The following is a 26,515-nucleotide window of genomic DNA, read 5'->3' on the forward strand; positions in this document are numbered from 1 at the left end:
CAATGCGCGATGTTAAAGTAAGTAAGATGTGTATTATTGTGCTGAACAGTTAACACATAACAGCAACACACACATGAAGCGTCACTCTTTTTATTTACAAAAAATACCACAATGAGAAGCTAACAACAGTCCGCTGTGAGAGGACAGGACATGAGAAGCTAACAACAGTCCGGTTTGAGAGGACAGGACATGAGAAGCTAACAACAGTCCGCTGTGAGAGGACAGGACATGAGAAGCTAACAACAGTCCGCTGTGAGAAGACAGGACATGAGAAGCTAACAACAGTCCGCTGTGAGAGGACAGGACATGAGAAGCTAACAACAGTCCGGTGTGAGAGGACAGGTCATGAGAAGCTAACAACAGTCCGCTGTGAGAGGACAGGTCATGAGAAGCTAACAACAGTCCGCTGTGAGAGGACAGGACATGAGAAGCTAACAACATTCCGGTGTGAGAGGACAGGACATGAGAAGCTAACAACAGTCCGCTGTGAGAGGACAGGTCATGAGAAGCTAACAACAGTCCGCTGTGAGAGGACAGGTCATGAGAAGCTAACAACAGTCCGGTGTGAGAGGACAGGACATGAGAAGCTAACAACAGTCCGGTTTGAGAGGACAGGACATGAGAAGCTAACAACAGTCCGGTGTGAGAGGACAGGTCATGAGAAGCTAACAACACTCCGCTGTGAGAGGACAGGTCATGAGAAGCTAACAACAGTCCGCTGTGAGAGGACAGGACATGAGAAGCTAACAACAGTCCGCTGTGAGAGGACAGGACATGAGAAGCTAACAACAGTCCGGTGTGAGAGGACAGGACATGAGAAGCTAACAACAGTCCGCTGTGAGAGGACAGGTCATGAGAAGCTAACAACAGTCCGCTGTGAGAGGACAGGTCATGAGAAGCTAACAACAGTCCGGTGTGAGAGGACAGGACATGAGAAGCTAACAACAGTCCGGTTTGAGAGGACAGGTCATGAGAAGCTAACAACAGTCCGCTGTGAGAGGACAGGTCATGAGAAGCTAACAACAGTCCGCTGTGAGAGGACAGGACGTGAGAAGCTAACAGCAGTCCGGTGTGAGAGGACAGGACATGAGAAGCTAACAACACTCCGGTGTGAGAGGACAGGTCATGAGAAGCTAACAACAGTCCGGTGTGAGAGGACAGGACGTGAGAAGCTAACAACAGTCCGGTTTGAGAGGACAGGACATGAGAACCTAACAACAGTCCGGTGTGAGAGGACAGGACATGAGAAGCTAACAACAGTCCGGTGTGAGAGGACAGGTCATGAGAAGCTAACAACAGTCCGGTGTGAGAGGACAGGACATGAGAAGCTAACAACAGTCCGGTGTGAGAGGACAGGACATGAGAAGCTAACAACAGTCCGGTGTGAGAGGACAGGACATGAGAAGCTAACAACAGTCCGGTGTGAGAGGATAGGACATGAGAACCAATCATAGTCTGCTGTGAGAGGACAGGACATGAGAAGAATGGACTGTGACAACATAATTCACATAACACGAAAGCAGACAGTAGGACATCCAGTGCAACTTGTCGGTTCCATGACATGGGTCTAGCCGGGGTCTGGATGGCTGTGGCGGGCAGAGGCAGTTGTCCCTGCCGGTACAGAAGCCGGCAGCATGGCGGACGCACGCCGGTGCTGAGACCTCTGCGGGTGGGCAGTTTACTTTCGGCGGCGGGCTGCGGCTCCCTTCTTGCTGCTGCAATGCGCCAACAGTGCAAACACACGTTAGGGGTCCTGTTCTGTTATGTAGGTAATGCCCTCTAGTGGCAAGCATTGGCTTTAAACAGCAGCCAATGACATAGTCCCCTTGGTGAACCATAGTTAGAATGTATGGTTTATTTACATGTTTAGGATGACATACAATGTGTAAATTAGAATATCCAAAATAGTCTATGGGCCAACATTCATTCTGAGGTCAGGAGGCACTATTTATACAACGTTATTACTACTGTGAGAGTAAATCGTATTTTAAAAGAAGGAAAAATAAGTTATGTTTGATTTGATTCTTTGTTCAAAATGTTGGACTACCTTTAAGCTATCCTAGATAGAGTGTTATGTTCAGTATGCTATTGTAAAATACAGTAAATGTCATGTTCAGTATGCTATTGTAAAATACAGTAAATGTCATGTTCAGTATGCTATTGTAAAACACAGTAAATGTCATGTTCAGTATGCTATTGTAAAACACAGTGAATGTAATGTTCAGTATGCTATTGTAAAACACAGTAAATGTCATGTTCAGTATGCTATTGTAAAACACAGTGAATGTAATGTTCAGTATGCTATTGTAAAACACAGTAAATGTCATGTTCAGTATGCTATTGTAAAACACAGTGGCTGTCATGTTCAGTATGCTATTATAAAACACAGTAAATGTCATGTTCAGTATGCTATTGTAAAATACAGTACATTTCATGTTCAGTATGCTATTGTAAATCACAGTAAATGTCATGTTCAGTATGCTATTGTAAAACACAGTGGCTGTCATGTTCAGTATGCTATTGTAAAACAGAGTGGCTGTCATGTTCAGTATGCTATTGTAAAACACAGTGAATGTCATGTTCAGTATGCTATTGTAAAACACAGTGGATGTTATGTTCAGTATGCTATTGTGAAATACAGTACATTTCATGTTCAGTATGCTATTGTAAAACACAGTAAATGTCATGTTCAGTATGCTATTGTAAAACACAGTGGCTGTCATGTTCAGTATGCTATTGTAAAACACAGTAAATGTCATGTTCAGTATGCTATTGTAAAACACAGTGGATGTTATGTTCAGTATGCTATTGTAAAACAGAGTGGCTGTCATGTTCAGTATGCTATTGTAAAACACAGAGAATGTCATGTTCAGTATGCTATTGTAAAACACAGTGGATGTTATGTTCAGTATGCTATTGTAAAATACAGTAAATTTCATGTTCAGTATGCTATTGTAAAACACAGTAAATGTCATGTTCAGTATGCTATTGTAAAACACAGTGGCTGTCATGTTCAGTATGCTATTGTAAAACACAGTAAATGTCATGTTCAGTATGCTATTGTAAAATACAGTAAATTTCATGTTCAGTATGCTATTGTAAATCACAGTAAATGTCATGTTCAGTATGCTATTGTAAAACACAGTAAATGTCATGTTCAGTATGCTATTGTAAAACACAGTGGATGTCATTTTGACCAGTGTTAGCTAGTTTTAGTCAGACTCACACATTTGGATTTAGTTGACTGACCATGCTGCAATACAATGTCAAGCTAATGCCATACTTACCTCAGTTATATCAGATGGCAAACTATTAAAGTATCCCATCGAGACAAACAAGCTCAGGGAGAGATCCATATACAGTAATACTATAAGTATACTATTTGTCATCCTTGAAGAATGAAAGTTCTCCACACGTGACTCATCCACCCAGACTCAGACAGAAAGACTCATCCACACAGACTCAGACAGACAGATGGCAAAGAAATTAAGGCAATAAATTAATGTGGGCTACAATGTTTAGTAGGCCAATGTTAAGAGCAATTTGTTCCCTTTTGATCAATCTTGAAGAATACTTGGGCAAATGAAAGAGAAAGTGGTGAAACTTTCAATTCTTCACGAGTACTTCCAATAGCTGGGGATGATGTGGTGAAAGTACTTCCTGTTGACATATTATGCTGTTGAGCCTCACTTCCTATTGACATATTATGGTGTTGAGACTCACTTCCTATTGACATATTATGGTGTTGAGCCTCACTTCCTATTGACATATTATAGTGTTGAGCCTCACTTCCTATTGACATATTATAGTGTTGAGCCTCACTTCCTTTGCCTCTGAAGCAGCCCTTGCAGTACATGTACAACAACACAGAGCCATACTGTATAGAACTAGGGTTCTGATGTGGACTTTACAGTACTTCTCACTATTGTATCACATGATGATGAGAATGTGATGGAACGGCTGTAGAGAAATGTTGTTAAATACCTCTCCTGTGGTACGGTCGATATAAGTCACTCATTATTGGCTAGTCTCGTAAGGTGGATGGTGTTTCAGGGGGTCAGCAATGGAATTATTTTAATGTTTTTACTACGCACAACACTTCAAGGTTTTGCAATGGCCTACCTTTTTGCAAAAACAAAATGTCCGCCTTGTAAACCTGTTCTAAGGACATTTTGTGTGCTTCTTAGTGCAACAGTCATGCCTTAGTGTTGCAGAAGTGAGCCGTAGAATGTTGACCAACACAACTCTTTGTCAAGCCCTCTTCTAACTCTGACCAGGATTAAAGTGTTATGACAATGCCTTTCATTAGTCATTATTAGGACATGCATCAGATCAGAGTATCATACTGTCTGTCTCTGAGGAGTGAAGAGAGTGTGGGTTTTTGTCCCAAATCAGAACCCTATGGGTTCCTGGTAAAGAAGTAGTGCACTATATTCGGAATAGGGTTCCATTTGGGACACAAACAATGACTGGGAGAGGAAGGAATTCTGAAGGAGTGAGAGGCAGTACTTACTGTTTCTGAAGCTCATCAATACGATTTCTGAGAGAGATGACCTGAAAACAACACATGAGCGTGTTTAAACCCATCAGAAGCAGCAGGGAGGTTGCCAGGGGCCTTACATTTGACCCCTGACCTCTGGGTCATTAGTGACAACTTTAAAGAGACAGCAGCAGTCCTGTTGGAATGAACTGTTGGTCTGAGGTGGGCAACCAAGAGTACTCTCACCGACACACGTACCCACTACAGCACTAGTGGATACTAGTGTCTAGATCGGCACAGTCAATATCTTCACAAGGGTTGTAGTTGATCTGATGTCATTAAATCACAGGAGGGGAGGACGGCTCACACTAATAATGACCGGAACGGAGCGAAAGAAATGGCATCAAACACCTTTCATCAAACAATGTGTTTCATGTATTTGATTCCATTCCAACCATCCTACTCCAGCAATTACCACAATTACCTCCCCAATTAACATCTACGGGATTGTGTCCCCCCACAGGTTAGTTCAGCTAACGTGTGCTAATGTGATTAGCATGAGGTTGTAAGTAACAATAACATTTCCCAGGACATAGACATATCTGATATGGGAAGAAAGCATTCTTGTTAATCTAACTGCACTGTCCAATTTACAGTAGCTATTACGGTGAAATAATACCATGATATTGTTTGAGGAGAGTGCACAGTTATGTACTTGAAAATGTATCAATAAACCAATTAGGCACATTTGATTTTGGCCATCTAGTGGCCAAACTCGAAATTGCACCTAACCTGGAATAATACATTGTGACCTTTCTCTTGCATTTCAAAGATAATGGAAAAAAAATGTGCATGTTTTTTCTTTGTATTTTCTTTTACCAGATCTATTGTGTTATATTCTCTTACATTCATTTGACATTTCCACAAACTTCAAAGTATTTCCTTTCAAATGACATCAATAATATGCATATCCTTTCTTCAGGTCCTGAGCTACAGGCAGTTAGATTTGGGTATGTCATTTTAGGCGAAAATTTAAAAAAGGTTCCGATCCTTCTAAGATGCCACCTCTGACTATTAACCTTTGACCTGTCCTCTTTCACCTGAGGGCAGACACTGCTGCCTCTGTTGAGGTTTGGTTTGCATGGTCCTTCTAAAGCATCCAGACCCTGCAGAGAGACTAGACCAGACCATACACTCCCTAGGCTGTCTGTTGCAGACCCAGGACCTGTGTTTAGACCCACGCAGTCTTTAGGCTCTGGCTGCAGCTCTATGGCTGCGAATGACCCAGGGCCTATCCTTAGACCATGCACTCTTTAGGCTCTGGCTGCAGCTCTATGGCTGCGACTGACCCAGGGCCTGTCCTTGGAGCATGTCTTTATTTATTACTCAATTGACTAAGCTCCTCCCCTCTCATACATAGTGTTGACCTGGAGGACATCAGAGCTGAACGGGTTCATTTGTTAACAAGGAGGGGAAAGTGATCATGGGTTAAGAGTGGGACCGGGGTGGCAGGTAGCCTAGTGGTTAGAGTGTTCGACTAGTAACCGAAAGGTTGCAAGATCGAATCCCCGAGCTGACAAGGTACAAATCTGTTGTTCTGCCCCGTCATTGAAAATAAGAATTTGTTCTTAACTGACTTGCCTAGTTAAATAAAGGTAAATAAAAGAGCAAAATCGACAACTGTCAGATCCTTCCTTACAGAATGAGAGAACACCTTTACCCTCTGATTATAAATCAGTGGCCTTCTGTCTGAACGACAACCATCAGGTCCTTCCTTACAGAATGAGAGAACACGTTTACCCTCTGATTATAAATCAGTAGTCAATAAATTAAGTAACAGCACAATAGCACAGCTTTTTACCAAAACAGGGGCGGGAGGGCACTTTGTTATTGTTTCAATTGCTGATTGCCATTTTAATTTCAATTTACTTCCCGAATTGTCTGAATTCAAAAGTAAATTGACCCTGAACCATTTACATTCTAATTATTCTAATTATTATAACAATAACAAAGCGTACTCCCACCCAATGTTCCAGCACTGAGCAAATTTCAGGTCTGCTGAGGACAAACTTGAACGTTGTGAATATTCTGTGCAACTTCCAGGGCGCATTTACAGTGAAAAGTGAGGCTGTACCTGTTTTAAGTTACAGTTTCAGACAGTGGTCAAGTAGGCTACTGCGGCTATTTGATCATAACCTAGGCCTACCAGAGTGGCCTACCATCAAAAACTACGCCTAGATATTACCGTCGCAAGGCATATGAATTAACAGCAAACGACGCAATTATCACAACACACACGTTGTAATATGGCACATGCGTTGTAATATGGCCATACAGAAATGGTTTGTCGAGATCGGTGTGGAAGATCTTGACTGGCCTGCACAAAGCCCTGACCTCAACCCCATCGAACACCTTTGGGGATGAATTGGAACGCTGACTGCGAGCCAGGCCTAATCGCCCAACCAGTGCCTGACCTCACTAATTCTCTTGTGGCTGAATGTAAGCAAGCCTCTACAGCAATGTTCCATCATCTAGTGGAAAGCCTTCTCAGAAGAGTGGAGGCTGTTATAGCAGCAAAGTGCGGGGACCAACTCCATATTAATGCCCATGATTTTGGAATGAGATGTTTGACGAGCAGGTGTCCACATACTTTTGGCCATGTAGTGTATGTAGCGACTACAGATTGACCCTTTAAATTATGTGGGGAGAAAAAAATCTAAAATATATATATATTTTTTTATTGTATAAAAAAAGAATACTTAATTGAAAGGCGAATTGACTCCAACCCTAATGTATAATAACGCTCATTTTGCATAGTATCTTTGCGGAAGAAGCACATTAAAAATGTAAATGTAAAAAATCCCTCACCTCATACTTCTGCCTCTTGAGTTTCTCAATGTGTTCGTACTTCTCAGACTCCAGTTGGTGCATCCAGTCCCATAGATCCTTAGCCTTATCCCTGCAAAGGACAGAACATTCAGGAGGTTGGGTTAAAAACTGCACATTTCTGGGATCTGAAAATGACAATAGGGAAATGAAGTATTCTCATAGTCCAAGAGATGTCTACAAGGAACATTCTAGTTCCTCTACAACTATGTCAAGCTGCTCAGGTTCAGGACTCTGCCTCCTTTACTAACACAGAAACATATCCACACTCCCACCGAAACTAAAATCTTACTTCAGCTTGTCCTCGTTCAGATGGTCGATGTTGAGAGGCTTGCGTCGCTCCGCTAGGATCTTCTTCTTCTTCTCTCTCTCAGTCTGCTTCTTACCTCCTCTCTTAGTGTCAGCCTGGGGAGGTGACAGAGCACATAGGGAATATAGCCTGGCTGCCATTCACATCACTCAGGCCCAACGCCACGACCTGCTAATGTTTCTTCTGGATCTGCTTTGCTCCTCGACTCTTTGAGAAAGCGAACACATTCTGACCGTTCTGATTGGTCCCAGAAACCGATGGTTGGGACTGAGCTGGCCTACACGAATAAATGAATCACGTCGTTTTTGACGTCAGCACAAACGACTTCTAGGATGGCGGGTTCAGACAGATGTTTGGACGATCGAAAGAACAACGGAATTAAATTCAGGATGAGTCGTCAGGTAATGGGATATAAGGGGGGCCATTTTAGATTTCATCTAGGTCTGTGTTGAACAAGAGGTTCAGAGCTACAGCTCATAATTACAAACAATCTGTAACTTCAATCATGTGACGTCTGTCTGTCATATCTTCCAATCCTGTTATGTTGTTACATGATGCGTGTCGTTTCATGGACCCAACTAGGACTGATGCATCCACTAAAAAACCTTAAGACGTGTTTTACAAAAGAGCAGGTTGGCTGTGATGAAGATAGGTCCTTGTTTAACAAAGAGGTACACTATATGTAGGGAACAATGTAGTACACTCTATATGTAGGGAACAATGTAGTACACTCTATATGTAGGGAACAAGGTAGTGCACTCTATATGTAGGGTAGTACACTCTATATGTAGGGAACAAGGTAGTACACTCTATATGTAGGGAACAAGGTAGTACACTCTATATGTAGGGAACAAGGTAGTTCACTCTATATGTAGGGAACAAGGTAGTACACTCTATATGTAGGGAACAAGGTAGTACACTCTATATGTAGGGAACAAGGTAGTACACTCTATATGTAGGGAACAAGGTAGTACACTCTATATGTAGGGAACAAGGTTGTGCACTCTATATGTAGGGAACAAGGTTGTGCACTCTATATGTAGGGAACAAGGTAGTGTACTCCCGAGTGGCGCAGCGGTCTAAGGCACGGCACATTAGTGCTAGAGCCAACACTACAGACCCTGGTTCAATTCCAGGCTCTGTCACAACCGGCCGTGATTGGGAGTCCCATAGAGTGGCGCACAATTGGCCCAGTGTCGTCCGGGTTATGGTTTGGCAGGGATAGGCCTTCATTGTAAATAAGAATTTGCTCTTAACTGACTTGCCTATTGAAATAAAATAATATGTAGGAAACGAGGAGTGTTTTGAGAGGCCCTGGATTTGTGTTTAGCGTGCTGTGTGTGGAGGTCACCTGACCTTCTGCAGGGAGCTGCTATAGCTGGAGCCCATGTTGGTCAGAGCTGACTTCTTCTTAGCGTCATCATCAGCCTTTCTCCTTTGATCCATCTCCTCCTTCTTCAGCCTCTCCTCCTGTACAAGCAACCACAACACCCACGTTAAGCAACCACAACATCCACGTTAAGCAACCACAACACCCACGTTAAGCAACCACAACACCCACGTTAAGCAACCACAACACCCACGTTAAGCAACCACAACATCCACGTTAAGCAACCACAACACCCACGTTAAGCAACCACAACATCCACGTTAAGCAACCACAACACCCATGTTAAGAAACAACACCCACGTTAAGCAACCACAACACCCACATCAAGTAACCACAACACCCACGTTAAGCAACCACAACACCCACGTCAAGTAACCACAACACCCACGTTAAGTAACCACAACACCGACATTAAGCAACCACAACACGCACGTTAAGCAACCACAACACCCATGTTAAGAAACAACACCCACGTTAAGCAACCACAACACCCACATCAAGTAACCACAACACCCACGTTAAGAAACAACACCCACGTTAAGCAACCACAACACCCACATCAAGTAACCACAACACCCACGTTAAGCAACCACAACACCCACGTCAAGTAACCACAGCACCCACGTTAAGCAACCACAACACCCACGTTAAGCAACCACAACACCCACGTTAAGCAACCAAATGTTGAATGAATTCATGTGTTTGCTTGCAGAGTTTAGGCTATACAGACCTCACGTCTGGCCTGGCGTTCCTTGTCCTTCTCTGTGCGTACCCTCTGGATCTCGGCCCTCTCTGACCTACGTTTCTCCTGGAGGAGAGGAATAGAACCACATACACAGCTGTTTACAGGTCTGCCACCAGAAGACATGGTTTACTGTAACCTTGTTACTTGGGCTAAGAGATAGGTTGTTTACAGGTCTGCTACCAGAAGACATGGTTTACTGTAACCTTGTTACTTGGGCTAAGAGATAGGTTGTTTACAGGTCTGCTACCAGAAGGCATGGTTTACTGTAACCTTGTTACTTGGGCTAAGAGATAGGTTGTTTACAGGTCTGCTACCAGAAGGCATGGTTTACTGTAACCTTGTTACCGTGCCTAAGAGATAGGTTGTTTACAGGTCTGCTACCAAAAGACATGGTTTACTGTAACCTTGTTGCTTGGGCTTAGAGATAGGTTGTTTACAGGTCTGCTACCAAAAGACATGGTTTACTGTAACCTTGTTACTTGGGCTAAGAGATAGGTTGTTTACAGGTCTGCCACCAGAAGACATGGTTTGCTGTAACCTTGTTGCTTGGGCTAAAGGATAGAAAGCATGTTCTAGAAGTTCTTCAAGACAGAAGGCCAAAATTCCCAAAAGATCAACATCGACCAATCTATTAGTTTGGGCTCCATTCCGCAAGTCAAGCATAGTTTCTACTCCTGTATTTATACTTGGTTCTACCAGGGTTGGGGTCAAATCCATTTCAATTCCTGTCACGTCCTGACCCTTGTAAGAGGTCATTTTCCATAGTAGAGTGGTCAGGGCGTGACAGGTGGGTGTTTTGGGTGGTTTTGGTTTTCTGTTTCTATGTTGGGTTTTCTAGATTTCTATTTCTATGTTTTTGTTTTCTATGTTTTGGCCAGGTATGGTTTCCAATCAGAGGCAGCTGTCTATCGTTGTCTCTGATTGGAAGCCATACTTAGGCAGCCTGTTTTCATGTGTGAGTGTGGGTAGTTGTTTTCCTTTTTGTCAAAGTGTACCTTACGGAACTGTTGTCGGTCGTTGTGTTGTTTTGTTCAAGTGTCTTCATTAAAAGTCAAATATGAGCACTATACACGCTGTGCCTTGGTCTCCTTTAGACGACCCATGTTACAATTCCAGTCAATTCAGAACGTTAACCAAATTCCAACTCCAATTCCAAATGTTCCTAATTGAAAAGAATAGAAGAGAATTGTAGTTGTAATTGCAGAGTACTTCCTGAATGGTCTGCAATTTAAATGGATTTGATCCCAAACCCTGGTATTTACACCTGTGTTTACAGCTGTAAAGGCGAGGTAATAACAGCTCACAATTCTGGACTTGAGGGCAATAAGCTCCTCCTCCTCCTTCTTCCTGTTCTCAAAGTGGACGTCGATCAACCCCTGCAGCTCAATCAGGTCTTTGTTCTGACGCTTCTTATGGAGGTCCTGTTAAACAACAAAGTTAGAGAGAGATTACCTCAAGTGTAGTATCACTGTACCAAACCTAAACGGTTGCTTTCTTTTGGCCAATGATGTTTTAGTTCATGAAACAGGATTTAGGAAGAAGAATTTATAGTGTACTTACGTCAAAGTCCACCTTCTCACCATCAGGGACCTTAGGGACTCTATGGAATGTCAAAAGATGCCACTTAAGTTATATCTAATGCTTTAGGACAACGCAGCAAAATTCACCGGGTTCTGGCGTTGCCACTGTTGGTTCTGTCCTTATAAAACATTTAGCATACAAGCTACAGGGTTACAAACATGTGGAAGCCAGGGTTCTGTCCTTATAAAACATTTAGCATACAAGCTACAGGGTTACAAACGTGTGGAAGCCAGGGTTCTGTCCTTATAAAACATTTAGTATACAAGCTACAGAGTTACAAACATGTGGAAGCCAGGGTTCTGGACTTCCAGTCAATTCCATTTCAATTCAGTCAATTCACCAAGTAAACCTGAAATTCTAGCAATTCCAATTTGTTCAATTCCTCCTTCACTTGTTTTTTCAATTAGGACAATTGGAATTGGAATTTCAGTTTACTTCCTGAATGGACTGAATTGATCCCAACTCTGATGAACACACATACACAGCTTGAACTGGTTGGTTTGACATGAATGTTGGATATAACTTCTACTCACTTGAACTTGGGCTTCTCCTCTGTTCAGTAAGAACATCGTAAAAGGGGGAAGAATATGTTACAGTGTTAGAGATATCACATACAGTGACAAGGATCTCAAGCAACAGACCCAAATGGAGGTTTAGTTAATCAAGGGGACATATCCGTGTGGACACACTTGGTGTTACACCTCTGGGCCGCAGTTTCAGGCTACTTTTAACTTGTAAAAATAATAACAAATTATTATTATAATAGGAAAAGTAAACCGTTTGTAGGTTTTACTTTCAATTTCACAATGTTAATTTGGTATGTGTTAGTGAAAAAAGTTGTATAACATGTATAATAACAGACATGTACAGTATAGGTGCTTGTAAGGATGAGTAGGACAAGAACAATACCTTACTATTTACTATGTAGGATCTCTATGCTATTTATGAGTTCCATTCTCTTTTTTTTCTTCATTATAACTACTTCATTGTCAGAATTAGACTCTTTCTACAATCCAAGACTGAATTCTGTACTTGGATGATACATGTTAATTCTATTCCAAAAGTCAAGTTGGTGGTAGAAATATTATTAAATAAGAAATTACAATGAATTGTCAATAAATAGTGAAACATCGTTGACATTGTGATTAGATTTTGGCTTGACCTTCACACACAAACAGGTAGAAACCACAAGCAAAGCAACAGCAACACTCTTGCAGTCAGAGAAATACAAAGTACCATCTTGTTCTCCTTCCTCGACTGGTTTGGCAGAATGTCATGCAGGAAGAGAAGCAGACAAAGCAGACATGAACATAGGAGTCACTGCAGCATTTCATATTCCGTCACCCTTTCTCACGCTGTCACAACAAGTCTGTTTGCTGACCTTTCTCATAAGGCCACTCAGACTGTAGTTTCGCGTGACAGACTATTCACGTGAGATTTGGTTCTTGGTTCTGAGATTACTCAGGCCTTGACTTTCATTCATTTGTTGGGAGTATGGGGAAATATATTTAGCAGGAGACTAAATTTGGCCAGTATTTTGCTGCTGGAGCACATGGACTCATGGACATGGTCTCTTTCTCCAGTCTTGCGATACCGTAAACCTCCTGAACTGGGAGAGGAGACTGACACAGTGCAGTCTGTCCAATCAGAAGTACACATACAACTTTAAGAACTTGAATACACATACCTTCCTCTTCATAGGCCTCTGCATGCAGCAAGCGTCCAAAGCAAGAGCAGAATAGATATCATGATGAGTGATATATACTGTACATAAGCTCAGGACAAGCTGTCGGTGCCTGCTAGGGTTGAAAAGTTCCGGAATGTTCCAGAAATCTTCCAATGGGATTTCTGAAGAAAAAAAACTGGAAACTTTGTGAAAGTTCCCAGAAGTTTACAACCCTGGTGCCTGCTAGCACATTCACTACACTTCAGTTAACTAGGCACTGCTCTGCAGAACATTCACTCACCCAAATTGAGGTGTTTATGACCAGTGTAATACACCATCAATTACAGTAAATGTGGCCAGAAGTACAGTTGAAGAAAACAGGTAAATATGAATATGAACTATAACAATATATAATTGATATAAAGTATTATATTAAATAACACCCCAATGTGAGAGCTAAGCAAGTTGTAACAGTGATCAACTTTCTGTATCATTCCTGTAATCATTCCTTTATAGGTTAACAAAATAAGCTTTTCAGACAAGATCTCAAAAGGGGCAAAGAAAGATCCTTTATATGCGGAAAGGACATCCTTCATCCATGCCGTTACGGTAATGAAAAACACAGCTATAATGAGGTTCATGGAATGGGGGACTACCTTCCTCAACATCATCTCTGTAATGGTGAAATTAGGACGATTGAGGAAGAGTAACAGAGGTGGGCATGGATGAAAAAAAGACCTTAATTCACATAAAGTCATCAGGTTATTTTGGAGCAGGATTTAAATATAATAGTCAGGTTATTTTGGAGCAGGATTAAAAGATAATATTCAGGTTATTTTGGAGCAGGATTTAAATATAATAGTCAGGTTATTTTGGAGCAGGATTAAAAGATAATAATCAGGTTATTTTGGAGCAGGATTAAAAGATAATATTCAGGTTATTCTGGAGCAGGATTAAAATATAATAATCCGGTTACAGTGGAGCAGGATTAAAATATAATAATCAGTTACTTATGATGGAAGCTTTCTTTCTTCCATTGAGCATTTTCATACATTTGCCATATTCAAAACATTTCTAGAAAGCAACCTCCAGGTTCTAATACATTCCCAACATATACAGAAAGTTTAGAGCACTACAAAATCAAGGGCTCATTATATTTTCTCCAGTTGCATTCTGGGAGAAGCAGCTCCCGGTGATGTGATACAGTAAGTATGGAAGATAGCAGCTCCCGATGAGGTGATACAGTAAGTATGGAAGATAGCAGTCATTGGTTTAGCTTTAGTTGCTAGCACCCTTACTAGTTTAGTAAATATGCCCAGATAGGGCTATAGTATCTATTCATCTACAAGCACTATGCATCTGCAGCATCTAACAGCACATCCTCATTAACCCCTAGCTCCTACCACCATCTAGGTACATCTCAGATCTCATCCTCATTAACCCCTAGCTCCTACCACGGTCTAGGCACATCTAAAACCACATTCCTCATTAACCCCTAGCTCCTACCACTGTCTAGGCACATCTCAGAACTCATCCTCATTAACCCCTAGCTCCTACCACCTGTCTAGGTACATCTCAGATCTCATCCTCATTAACCCCTAGCTCCTACCACGGTCTAGGCACATCTAACACATTCATCCACCTCTGGCCTGCTGGCCCCCCTACCTCTGAGGAAGCACAGTTCCCGCTCAGCCCAGTCAAAACTGTTCGCTGCTCTGGCACCCCAATGGTGGAACAAGCTCCCTCACGACGCCAGGACAGCGGAGTCAATCACCACCTTCCGGAGACACCTGAAACCCCACCTCTTTAAGGAATACCTAGGATAGGATAAAGTAATCCTTCTAACCCCCCCCCCCCCCTTAAAAGATTTAGATGCACTATTGTAAAGTGATTGTTCTACTGGATATCATAAGGTGAATGCACCAATTTGTAAGTCGCTCTGGATAAGAGCGTCTGCTAAATGACTTAAATGTAAATGTAAATGTAACACCACATTCCTCATTAACCCCTAGCTCCTACCACTGTCTAGGTACATCTCAGATCTCATCCTCATTAACCCCTAGCCTCTACCACCGTCTAGGCACATCTAACAGCACATTCCTCATTAACCCCTAGCTCCTACCACCGTCTAGGTACATCTCAGATCTCATCCTCATTAACCCCTAGCTCCTACCACCGTCTAGGCACATCTCAGATGTCATCCACATTAACTCCTAGCTCCTACTACCGTCTAGGTACAGCTCAGATCTCATCCTCATTAACCCCTAGCTCCTACCACCGTCTAGGTACAGCTCAGAACTCATCCTCATTAACCCCTAGCTCCTACCACCGTCTAGGCACATCTCAGATCTCATCCTCATTAACCTCTAGTTCCTACCACCATCTAGGCACATCTCAGATGTCATCCTCATTAACCCCTAGCTCCTACCACCGTCTAGGCACATCTCAGATCTCCAAGTGCAGAGGGGCTAGGGCCTAGGGGTGGATTTGGGATTGATCATGATTAGTGATATTAAAGAAGCAGTTTGAGAGGAAGCAGCTGAAGCCACTCTGTGAGGAAGAGGCGTGCTTTGAGAAAGAACATGAACGTGTACTGTTGCTATAACTAATACACATACTAGACTATGGGTATGCAGTACCAATATACATTCCGCACTATGAATACACAGTACTAATACACATAGTATACTATGCATATACAATACTAATATACAGTACATGGTAGACTGTGGATATACAGTACGTTGACCAGGGGTGTCAAACTCATTTTGCCCCGTGGGCCATGTTCAGTACCCCCCCCCCCCCCCCCCCCCCCAGTACTCAAACCACTCCCATGAATCAGCTCACAGGGGATCCAGTATGTTTGACACCCCTCCCATAGACCATAGAAGTATGCTTTCTTCATAGTGGGCAGTTATGAAGAGGAGGTACCTCCAGTAGCTCAACAGTTAACATTAGTGCCTCAGGGGTTTGAGGTGGAGACAGGGGTTGGACACTATCAGGAGGGACTATATACTATATTAGTAGGTCTCATCTATGTCTACCTGGGGGACAGGTGTGGTTGCACAAGGGAAGGATGAATGAATACCCTACACCACATACCTTCCTCCTCTACAACCTCAGGCTCAGGCTCAGGCTCGGGTTCTGCCTCCTCCTCTACCTCCTCTTCCTCTACCTCCTCCTCTGGGGCTGCCTCGGGGGCTACCTCTACTTCTACTACCTCTTCTTGGGATACGCAGCAGAGCACGCAGCATGCAGCGGGAACCCAGGGACAGGAAGGGTTTCGGAGAGAGGTTAGATATTCGTTTATGAACGCGTGAAGGAGGAGAGAGAATCGGTTAGGTTATAGGATGAAAATAGATTACTTCAGTTTAAGAAGGAGGGATGAGAGAAGAGAGGAGAGGACAGTACTGTACTGCTGGAGTGTGTGCAGCGCGCAGTGATGCTGAGAAGAACAGAAAGAGAGGGATGAGAGAAGAGAGGAAAGATGGATGGAAAAAGATGGGTAGACAGCATTAATAAGATGAAGTGAAATGATACGTTATGAATGATTGATGGTTTTCTGCATACCGGAGATACCTGAGTTTGAAAACATGTCACATGCCAAAAAATGTGGAATTCCTTATTGCCCAATCACATTTTTCCTTATTCTTTAAGTTGTCGAAAATTTGTCAGAACAGTCACCCTTAAGAAGTGTTTGACAAGCCGTTTGATAAATCAAACGTGATTACGCACAGATAAAACAAACGTAATTATGATAAATGATAAGCAAGCAGGGATTTTGTGAGATTTTTTTTTACAAACGCTTGATCAACAATGACAGACTTTATTATCTAGGGAATTCAGTTGACACATGGACAAACAAAGCAAGAAGTTTTTCAATTCCACTTGACGGACTGGTACACAAAGCTCACATACAGGGAAGGCTGTACGAGTATCATTATGTGTGGCTGCATACTGTAATGTAATTTTGGTTACCAAGTTATAACAGAGAAACAGAGCGCACCATTGAAGGTCTGAGTATATGTAAAAGCTTGCTTTGTTGTGTGAAAACAGACATGAATCAAATCAAATCAAATTGTTATTGGTCACATATACATGGTTAGCAGATGTTAATGCGAGTGCAGCAAAATGCTTGTGCTTCTAGTTCCGACAGTGCAGTAATATCTAACAAGTAATCTAACAATTTCACAAAAACGACCTTATACACACACGTAAAGGGATGGAATAAGAATATGTACATATAAATATATGGAAGAGTGATGGCTGTGCGGCATAGGCAAGATGCAGTAGATGGTATAAAATACAGTATACACATATGAGATGAGTAATGTTGTGTGAATCTGACTTCACACAAAGCTAGCTTTCCAGCGAAGTTAAGATGTTTATGAGCTCCACATTACAGATATTTGAGGGTAAGCAAAAGCGGTTGTTAATTAGTAATAAATTATTGAGTCACACAAATAATCTATTAAAAAGCCTCGCAAAGAAGGCGTTGTCAAACACATTTCAGATTAAGGGTAAGAGTTGACAAATTAGTAAGAGTGGCATCGCCATGGAAACCAAAATGTCTGTTGTTGTTGTTTTTTACCTTCCTCGTCTTCAGTTTCCGCAAAATAAATATGGTGAAACAAAAACACATGTCATTTCTTAGATCATAAATTGGTCCAATCCTTGCCCTGAGACATGGCTTTATAGGAGTCCATAGCCATGTCCCAGGTCAAGTCAGAATCATGCTGATCATTCATACTGTGTACTATCCTCCATGACTGCCTAAATTACACGCTATTTGTGAGTTTGACAAAAAACATTTATTCGAACCCACATATAAACGCATATACAATTTGCATTCTCTAAATAATAACACATCTTCACTTGAAGGCTCATCTAGGGCTGTATCCAGTCTAGGAGGACAGGATAGTATACCAGCATCTAGGGCTGTATCCAGTCTAGGAGGACAGGATAGTATACCAACATCTAGGGTTGTATCCAGTCTAGGAGGACAGGATAGTATACCAGCATCTAGGGTTGTATCCAGTCTAGGAGGACAGTATCCCAACATCTAGGGTTGTATCCAGTCTAGGAGGACAGGACAGTATACCAACATCTAGGGCTGTATCCAGTCTAGGAGGACAGGACAGTATACCAACATTTAGGGCTGTATCCAGTCTAGGAGGACAGGACAGTATACCAACATTTAGGGCTGGGTCCAGTCTAGGAGGATGGTATACAGCATATGATTTTGACATACTTTCAGGATTAATGACAAAATGGCAAGACATAATTGTCTTTCTTCAAAGGTAAAAGACAATTGCCAGAATTAAACACTGATCAATGGGCCTGTATTGCGGACCGCATTGCCTGAAAATATGTACTTGAAACTCAAAGCTAATGATATAAAATGTTATATAAACATTATCTTTCACTGAGTCAAGCCAAACCAGCACAGAAATAGACAGACTTTAACCCTTGTAGAAGGTTAGAAGAAATATTGAATTATTATCACAACTACCGATACACAGTGTGAAAGAGACAAGTTCAGGCTTTACCACTGTATTTACAACAGTATTATTTACAACAGTATTATTACATGATTATAAAGTAAACATAGAGTTGAGGACAGACTGGTTGAGAATGGACACAATCTGTCTGTTCTTCGTGAACCCAGTTGGGGGAGACACAGCTCTATGAATAGAGGATGCTGCCGTACAGAAGGCTTCAGCTCCACCTTGTTTAAATCAAATCAAATCAAATTTATTTGTATATAGCCCTTCGTACATCAGCTGATATTCTCAAAGTGCTGTACAGAAACCCAGCCTAAAACCCCAAACAGCAAGCAAAGCATGTGAAAGAAGCACGGTGGCTAGGAAAAACTCCCTAGGAAAAACTCCCTAGAAAGGCCAAAAACCTAGGAAGAAACCTAGAGAGGAACCAGGCTATGAGGGGTGGCCAGTCCTCTTCTGGCTGTGCAGGGTGGATATTATAACAGAACATGGTCAAGATGTTAAAATGTTAAAATGTTCATAAATGACCAGCATGGTCAAATAATAATAATCATAGTAGTTGTCGAGGGTGCAACAAGCACGTCCGGTGAACAGGTCAGGGTTCCATGGGTTAAATGTGGAGATACGAGTCACTGATCATTAAAGTAAGAGTAGATTTTTTTCAAAGTAGTTTTGTTATTTTCCACTTACCCTCGATCTGATCGCTGAAAAATAAAAACAGCATACAGTTAGCATCAACAGGCCCATTTAACTTAGAGTTATAAGACAAACAGCTCTCTACAGTAATTAAAATCTCTAATCCTACCTAAATATATGAAACATTAATGTTTTATTATGATATGTTGGATAAAATAGTAAAGACAGACACCAATGTCCAGGGAACAGCCCAGCTAGTCGATTACCTATCAACTAGACTCCGTAACAATTCATGTTACTACCAATAAACCTCATGCCTATCTTGTTTCACTCCAGTGGCAATTATTTACTGACAAGATACTCAGAGGTCAGGTTGTAAATGTCTCAGTCCCACTGATAGCACCAAAATGTAATACATGTATTATTATTTTATTTTTTAAATGTATTATTATTTTTTATTTGTATTTATTTTATCCGTTATTTGACCAGGTAAGTGGACTGAGAACACGTTCTCATTTACAGCAACAACCTGGGGAATAGTTACAGGGGAGAGGAGGGGGATGAATGAGCCAATTGGAAACTGGGGATTATTAGGTGACCATGATGGTTTGAGGGCCAGATTGGGAATTTAGCCAGGACACCAGGGTTAACACCCCTACTCTTACGATAAGTGACATGGGATCTTTAATGACCTCAGAGAGTCAGGACACCCATTTAATGTCCCATCCTAAAGACGGCACCCTACACAGGGCAATGTCCCCAATCACTGCCCTGGGGCATTGGGATATTTTTTATTTTTTAGACTAGAGGAAAGAGTGCCACCTACTGGCCCTTCAACACCACTTCCAGCAGCATCTGGTCTCCCATCCAGGGACTGACCAGGACCAACCCTGCTTAGTATTTAGTCCCACTTGTAAATTATTTGGTAGCTAATGATCCTAACAAGGAAATTAAACCCTCAATCATAAAATGAATGAAATTAAGGAATAAAATGAATCATAAAATGGGAATACTTACACTTCCTCAGTGTCAGACATGGTGACAGTGGATTTACACCTGGAAGAAAAGTAGGAAAGTTTCTTTATTTAAATGTATTATTTTATTGTAGGATTTTTCCCCCCTTTCATCTGAAGGAGAATACATGGGTAATACAAGGAAAGGGAAAGGGGATACCTAGTCAGTTGTACAACTGAATCCATTCAACTTAAATGTGTCTTCCTCATTTAACCCAACTCCTCTGAATCAGAGAGGTGCGGGGGGGGGGGGGGGGGGGGGGGGGCTGCCTTAACCGACACACTGCTGAGGTAAGTTATGTCCTCTTTATTCACATCCTTCCAACAACTTTTGACATAATTTGTAGGTTAAAACTTTCCAAAGGTGCACTGAAAGGACAACTTAGTGTCATGTAGTAAAGACGACTAGCTAACACATCTCCTCATCCTCCATCAGGTCTCTAAAGCCCTCGGCTGTACAGGACGTGGAACAACTCTCATTTCTAATACAGTGGATATATATAAGTGTCCTAAGAGGGTTCTTTCACACCTAGTGGTCCAGGACAGCTGCAGATATCCTTCAGGATAGTCTTTTAGGATCTTATTACCCAGACTCAGCTGAGACCTTCTCTGTCCACATAGCTCCCAAATCCCCCTCTCCTTTTCTCCATATCTGGGCATCGTGGTCATTCATCACAACAAAGAAGGAATAAGTGATGATGGTAAGGAGAAGTCTGAGGATCCTTCCTGATTGGTTGGGTTCGACAAGACGATTCGGTTGACCCTTTGTGGTTCGTTTGGTTAACTTGTGATATAAAAGACTGGTTGACGATGACGACGAGCCTCCACCAGACAAACACAAAAACAATATCAAAATATTTGGTTGAAAATCTATCCTTTTTTTTTTTTGTGTGTGTGTGTGTGTGTGTGTGTGTGTGTGTGTGTGTGTGTGTGTGTGTGTGTGTGTGTGTGTGTGTGTGTGTGTGTGTGTGTGTGTGTGTGTGTGTGTGTGTGTGTGTGTGTGTGGCGTCTACATATGTATGTGTGTTGGTGCCCGTGTGTACGTGTGCCCGTCTGAAGATTTCCTTGGGTTTGCATAAGAAAGCCTGAGAAGGTCACAGAGTTAGGGGGGATACCACAGGGGTGTCCAGTATTACCCTTTAGCATTTAGCTGTATGCCCTGCAGACATTGTGACTGTCAACGTGCTATCAGCTGTTCACCGCTAAGCCGTCATTGTAATTGGTAATACTGGTATGATGCCGCGGTACAATTAAGGGGAGCAGTTTTTGTTGTTGTTGTAAATTCCAGGACAACGCCTGGGGACAACAGGAGATTAAAGTCAATTAGACAAAGGATGTAACCTTTGACCCAAAACCCTCAGTCTAGAACACTCAGTGCAGCTGTATCTCCATAGCTGTTTGAACTTGATAGAATACACTGTACTGTACTATAGCAATGGTAACCTGTCTAAACAGACTATCGCCTCGTAGCACTCACATCTGGAACCATGAAATGCTTTGAAAAAGGCTTTTTGCATGGATCACATCAACATCATCATCCCAGACACCCTTGGACACACTCCAATTCACATACCGCCCCCCCAAACAGATCCACAGACGACTCAATCTCTATTGCACTCGACACTGCCTTCTTCCATCTGGACAAGAGGATGCTGTTCATTGACTGCAGCTCAACGTTCAACACCATAGTGCCCTCCAAGCTCATCACACTAAGCTAAGGACCCACTTCCTGATGGGCCGCCCCCCCGGGTGGTGAGGGTAGGCAACAACACATCCGCCACGCTGACCCTCAACTTGGGAGACCATCAGGGATGCGTGCTTAGTCCCCTCCTGTATTCCCTGTTCAGCACAACTGCGTGGCCGCGCACGACTCCAACACCATCCTTAAGTTTGATGACAACACAACGGTGGTAGGCCTGATCATCAATGACGATGAGACAGTCTATAGGGAGGAGGTGAGTGACCTGGCAGTGTTTCAGGACAACAGCCTCTCCCTTAATGTCAGCAACGCAAAGGAGCTGATCGTGGACTATAGGAAACGGATGGCCGAGCACGCCCCCATCCACATCGACGGGACTGTAGTGGAGCGGGTTGAAAGCTACAAGTTCCTCTATGTCCACATCACAAAGCATCATGGTCCACACACACCAACACAGTTGTGAAGAGGGCACGACAACGCCTCTTTCCCATCAGGAGGTTGAAAAGATTTGTCATGGGCCCTCAGATCGTCAAAATGTTCTACAGCTGCACCATTGAGAGCATCTTGACTGGCTGCATCACCGCTTGGTATGGCAACTGCGACCGTAAGGCGTTACAGACGGTAGTGCGTTCGGTCCAGTACGTCACTGGGGTCCAGCTCCCTGCCATCCAGGACCTCTATACCAGACGTCAGAGAATGACCCTAAAAATTGTCATAGACTCCAGCCACCCAGATCATAGACTGTTCTCTCTGCCATAAGACTGCTAAACAGTTAAATAGTTAACCAAATAGCTACCTGGACTATCTGCATTGACCCTTTTTGTACTAACTCTTTTGACTAATCAAATACGTTGCTGTTACTGTTTATTATCTATCCTGTTGCCTAGTTACTTTACCCCTACCTATACGGTATGTACATATCTACCTCTATTACCTCTTATGACTTGGTACTGTTACCCAGCTTATATAGCCAAGTTATTACCTCGTACCCCTGCACATCAACTCAGTACTGTTACCCAGCGTATATAGCCAGGTTATTACCTCGTACCCCTGCACATCAACTCAGTACTGTTACCCAGCTTATATAGCCAAGTTATTACCTCGTACCCCTGCACATCAACTCAGTACTGTTACCCAGCGTATATAGCCAGGTTATTACCTCGTACCCCTGCACATCAACTCAGTACTGTTACCCAGCTTATATAGCCAAGTTATTACCTCGTACCCCTGCACATCAACTCAGTACTGTTACCCAGCTTATATAGCCAAGTTATTACCTCGTACCCCTGCACATCAACTCAGTACTGTTACCCAGCTTATATAGCCAAGTTATTACCTCGTACCCCTGCACATCAACTCAGTACTGTTACCCAGCGTATATAGCCAAGTTATTACCTCGTACCCCTGCACATCAACTCAGTACTGTTACCCAGCTTATATAGCCAAGTTATTACCTCGTACCCCTGCACATCAACTCAGTACTGTTACCCAGCGTATATAGCCAAGTTATTACCTCGTACCCCTGCACATCAACTCAGTACTGTTACCCAGCTTATATAGCCAAGTTATTACCTCGTACCCCTGCACATCAACTCAGTACTGTTACCCAGCGTATATAGCCAGGTTATTACCTCGTACCCCTGCACATCAACTCAGTACTGTTACCCAGCTTATATAGCCAAGTTATTACCTCGTACCCCTGCACATCAACTCAGTACTGTTACCCAGCGTATATAGCCAGGTTATTACCTCGTACCCCTGCACATCAACTCAGTACTGTTACCCAGCGTATATAGCCAGGTTATTACCTCGTACCTCTGCACATCAACTCAGTACTGTTACCCAGCTTATATAGCCAAGTTATTACCTCGTACCCCTGCACATCAACTCAGTACTGTTACCCAGCTTATATAGCCAAGTTATTACCTCGTACCCCTGCACATCAACTCAGTACTGTTACCCAGCGTATATAGCCAAGTTATCATTACTAATTTTGTATTTATTCTTTGTGCTATTATTTTTCTATTTTTCTCTCTCTGCGTTGTTGGGAAGGGCCCGTCAGTAAGCATTTCACTGTTAGTCTACACCTGTTGTTTCTCTCTACACTGTTGGGAAGGGCCCGTCAGTAAGTATTTCACTGTTAGTCTACACCTGTTGTTCCTCTCTACACTGTTGGGAAGGGCCCGTCAGTAAGCATTTCACTGTTAGTCTACACCTGTTGTTCCTCTCTACACTGTTGGAAAGGGCCCATCAGTAAGCATTTCACTGTTAGTCTACACCTGTTTACAAACCAAGTGACAAAAACATTTTGATTTGATTTAGCATCCAGGGATTGTCCACCAAAGTTTTCAATTACACAAAACACACATAAAAACACCTTGAAAAGAAGTATTGTATTGACCTGTATCTAGAAAGCATTGACTAAATCTATTTTCCCTTTCGGTCAATTTAAACAATTTAAAGTTGTCTAATGACAATTGTTGTCTTAAAAATGATATGCTACCAAACTCCAAACAGAAGAAACGGAACTATTTCATTTTTTCAGACTTTGACATGTTTGCAATTGTGAGACGTGTCCCACGGTCCAACATCCGGCCTCAGATGCCCCCAGCAGTCTGGCTGGAGCAGCTTAGATTACAACCAGAAGACAGTCCCAGTTCTATACGTTAGTAGGCTATAGATTCTCCTATGGTAAATCTACTGTGACAGTAGGAGAGACCACTTCCTCTTCCTGGTCTCCAGTTCTATACGTTAATAGGCTATAGATTCTCCTACGGTAAATCTACTGTGACAGTGGGAGAGACCGCTTCTTCTTCCTGGACTCGTAAATCACTGTCTCTTTATCCATCTCTGTCTGTCTCTCTGTATCAGTGGCACATACCTGCCCAGGAATATTTAACAAACCCTCTATAATAACAGGAATTTACTCAAAACACAGGAATCAATCACTCTTAAACAGTGAAATGTTGTGTTTCTCCAACCCTTTGTCTTTCTATCTATCTTTCTTTCTTACCTCAGACAAGTTGAAAGAAGTGAGACTCCCTGGCGATGGATGGGGAGACTGGCTGTAAAGGCTTCTACAAACTCTTCTCATCAAATAAGTCCTTGTGTTATAGTGATATTTGATCTTGTCAAGCTGCTCATTGGCTGGGGTCTGACAGTGTGAGGTAGGGGAGTCGAGGGGGGCCTGCGGCATCTTCACACCCTCAATAAGGAGATGGATAAAGGTGGGGGGTCGGGGGGTGGCTAAGGAGGGATAAGAGAAGGAGTGGGGTTCTGGTTGTGGAAAGAAGCAGCTGAGATGTGTCTGGTGCTATATTTGTGGTGAGCAGAAGCAGAACTGATAGAGTGTACGAGTAATGGGGATCCCATTGGGCATAACCTGCTGGAGTTTAGAGGCTTATACATCAGCGGCTTGGAATGCGGACAATGTCCCCTGTGTGTTCTACCAGCAGGAATACACACTCTGTCAGTCAGTCTGTCAGTCAGTCTGTCAGTCAGTCTGTCAGTCAGTCTGGCAGTCATTACTGAGTCCAGTCATGGGATGGCAGAGGAGAGGACGGTGTACTTTACAGACTACAAACCAGTTAGTTATTATGTTACGTATTCTAGTATTTTGATCCAGGTATTGGATATACTGTACCTGTACTCTTCTATGTACTTCATGCCTTCCAGACATTATAATATCAGGTATTGGATATACTGTACCTGTACTCTTCTATGTACTTCATGCCTTCCAGACATTATAATATCAGGTATTGGATATACTGTACCTGTACTCTTCTATGTACTTCATGACTTCCAGACATTATAATATCAGGTATTGGATATACTGTACTTGTACTCTTCTATGTACTTCATGCCTTCCAGACATTATAATATCAGGTATTGGATATACTGTACTTGTACTCTTCCATGTACTTCATGCCTTCCAGACATTATAGTATCAGGTATTGGATATACTGTACCTGTACTCTTCTATGTACTTCATGTCTTCCAGACATTATAATATCAGGTATTGGATGTTTTGGGAGGCATTTTGATATTTCTTTATCTAAGTAAATGTGATGAAATTATGTTTGCTTTGACAACTTTATTAATTTCTGTGTAACTTTATCTTGTGACATATTTTGCATATTTATACTGTGTCTACATGCATGTTTAAAAATATGTATATATATTTTCTTATTAATTTGTACCTGAATGTTGCTAACCCGATTTGCATATGAATACATATTCATGTTAGATAATTTACATATTCATGTTTATGTGATGTGTTTTCATATTAATTTGTATTTGTTTACCTGTTTACATGACAAGGCACCTGCATAGTACTCAGCCATGCTGCAGCACCCTTTCACAAAGTTGATCACGGCCTCAGAGAGAAGAGGACACACCCACCGACATGCCGGCCTATCATATGGAACTTCCTCCTTCCCCTCTACACAACACCACAGCCACCGACATGCCGGCCTATCATATGGAACTTCCTCCTTCCTCCTTCCCCTCTACACAACACCACAGCCACCGACATGCCGGCCTATCATATGAAACTTCCTCCTTCCCCTCTACACAACACCACAGCCACCGACATGCCGGCCTATC

At 42.4% G+C, this 26,515-nt stretch overlaps 1 protein-coding gene across 9 annotated transcripts; it reads right to left on the bottom strand.

Annotated features, from left to right (window-relative positions):
• Positions 1 to 76: 76 nt before the first annotated feature.
• Positions 77 to 25,028, bottom strand: LOC106587935 (troponin T, fast skeletal muscle isoforms). Of its 9 annotated transcripts, none has more exons than XM_045689687.2 (15): positions 24,924 to 25,028; positions 20,216 to 20,254; positions 19,253 to 19,266; positions 16,161 to 16,280; positions 13,080 to 13,097; positions 12,629 to 12,649; positions 11,926 to 11,944; positions 11,372 to 11,411; positions 11,116 to 11,232; positions 9,797 to 9,874; positions 9,033 to 9,146; positions 7,659 to 7,771; positions 7,349 to 7,439; positions 4,514 to 4,554; positions 77 to 1,715 (listed from the first exon to the last, which is right to left on the bottom strand). In XM_045689687.2, the coding sequence occupies exons 2-15, from the start codon at positions 20,233 to 20,235 to the stop codon at positions 1,679 to 1,681; spliced, it is 843 nt and encodes a 280-aa protein (XP_045545643.1). In that variant the 5' UTR covers positions 20,236 to 20,254; positions 24,924 to 25,028; the 3' UTR covers positions 77 to 1,678. The 9 variants fall into 9 exon arrangements, with proteins under 9 accessions (XP_045545643.1, XP_045545642.1, XP_045545650.1 ...); XM_045689686.2 differs by having other exon boundaries at positions 16,161 to 16,283; XM_045689694.2 differs by lacking the exon at positions 13,080 to 13,097.
• Positions 25,029 to 26,515: the final 1,487 nt, after the last annotated feature.

Source organism: Salmo salar, chromosome 11 (assembly GCF_965601325.2).
Source record: "Salmo salar chromosome 11, fSalSal1, whole genome shotgun sequence".
Lineage (NCBI taxonomy): Eukaryota > Metazoa > Chordata > Actinopteri > Salmoniformes > Salmonidae > Salmo > Salmo salar.

Bases quoted from the DNA above. Each gene is read 5' to 3' on its own strand.
- LOC106587935 (XM_045689686.2), bottom strand. From the start codon at position 20,235: ATGTCTGACACTGAGGAAGT. The intron at 7,772-9,032 runs GTCAGGTGACCT...TCACCTCCCCAG, and splicing joins ATAGCAGCTCCCTGCAGAAG to GCTGACACTAAGAGAGGAGG. The intron at 4,555-7,348 runs GTGAGGGATTTT...TGTTGTTTTCAG, and splicing joins TCAAGAGGCAGAAGTATGAG to GTCATCTCTCTCAGAAATCG.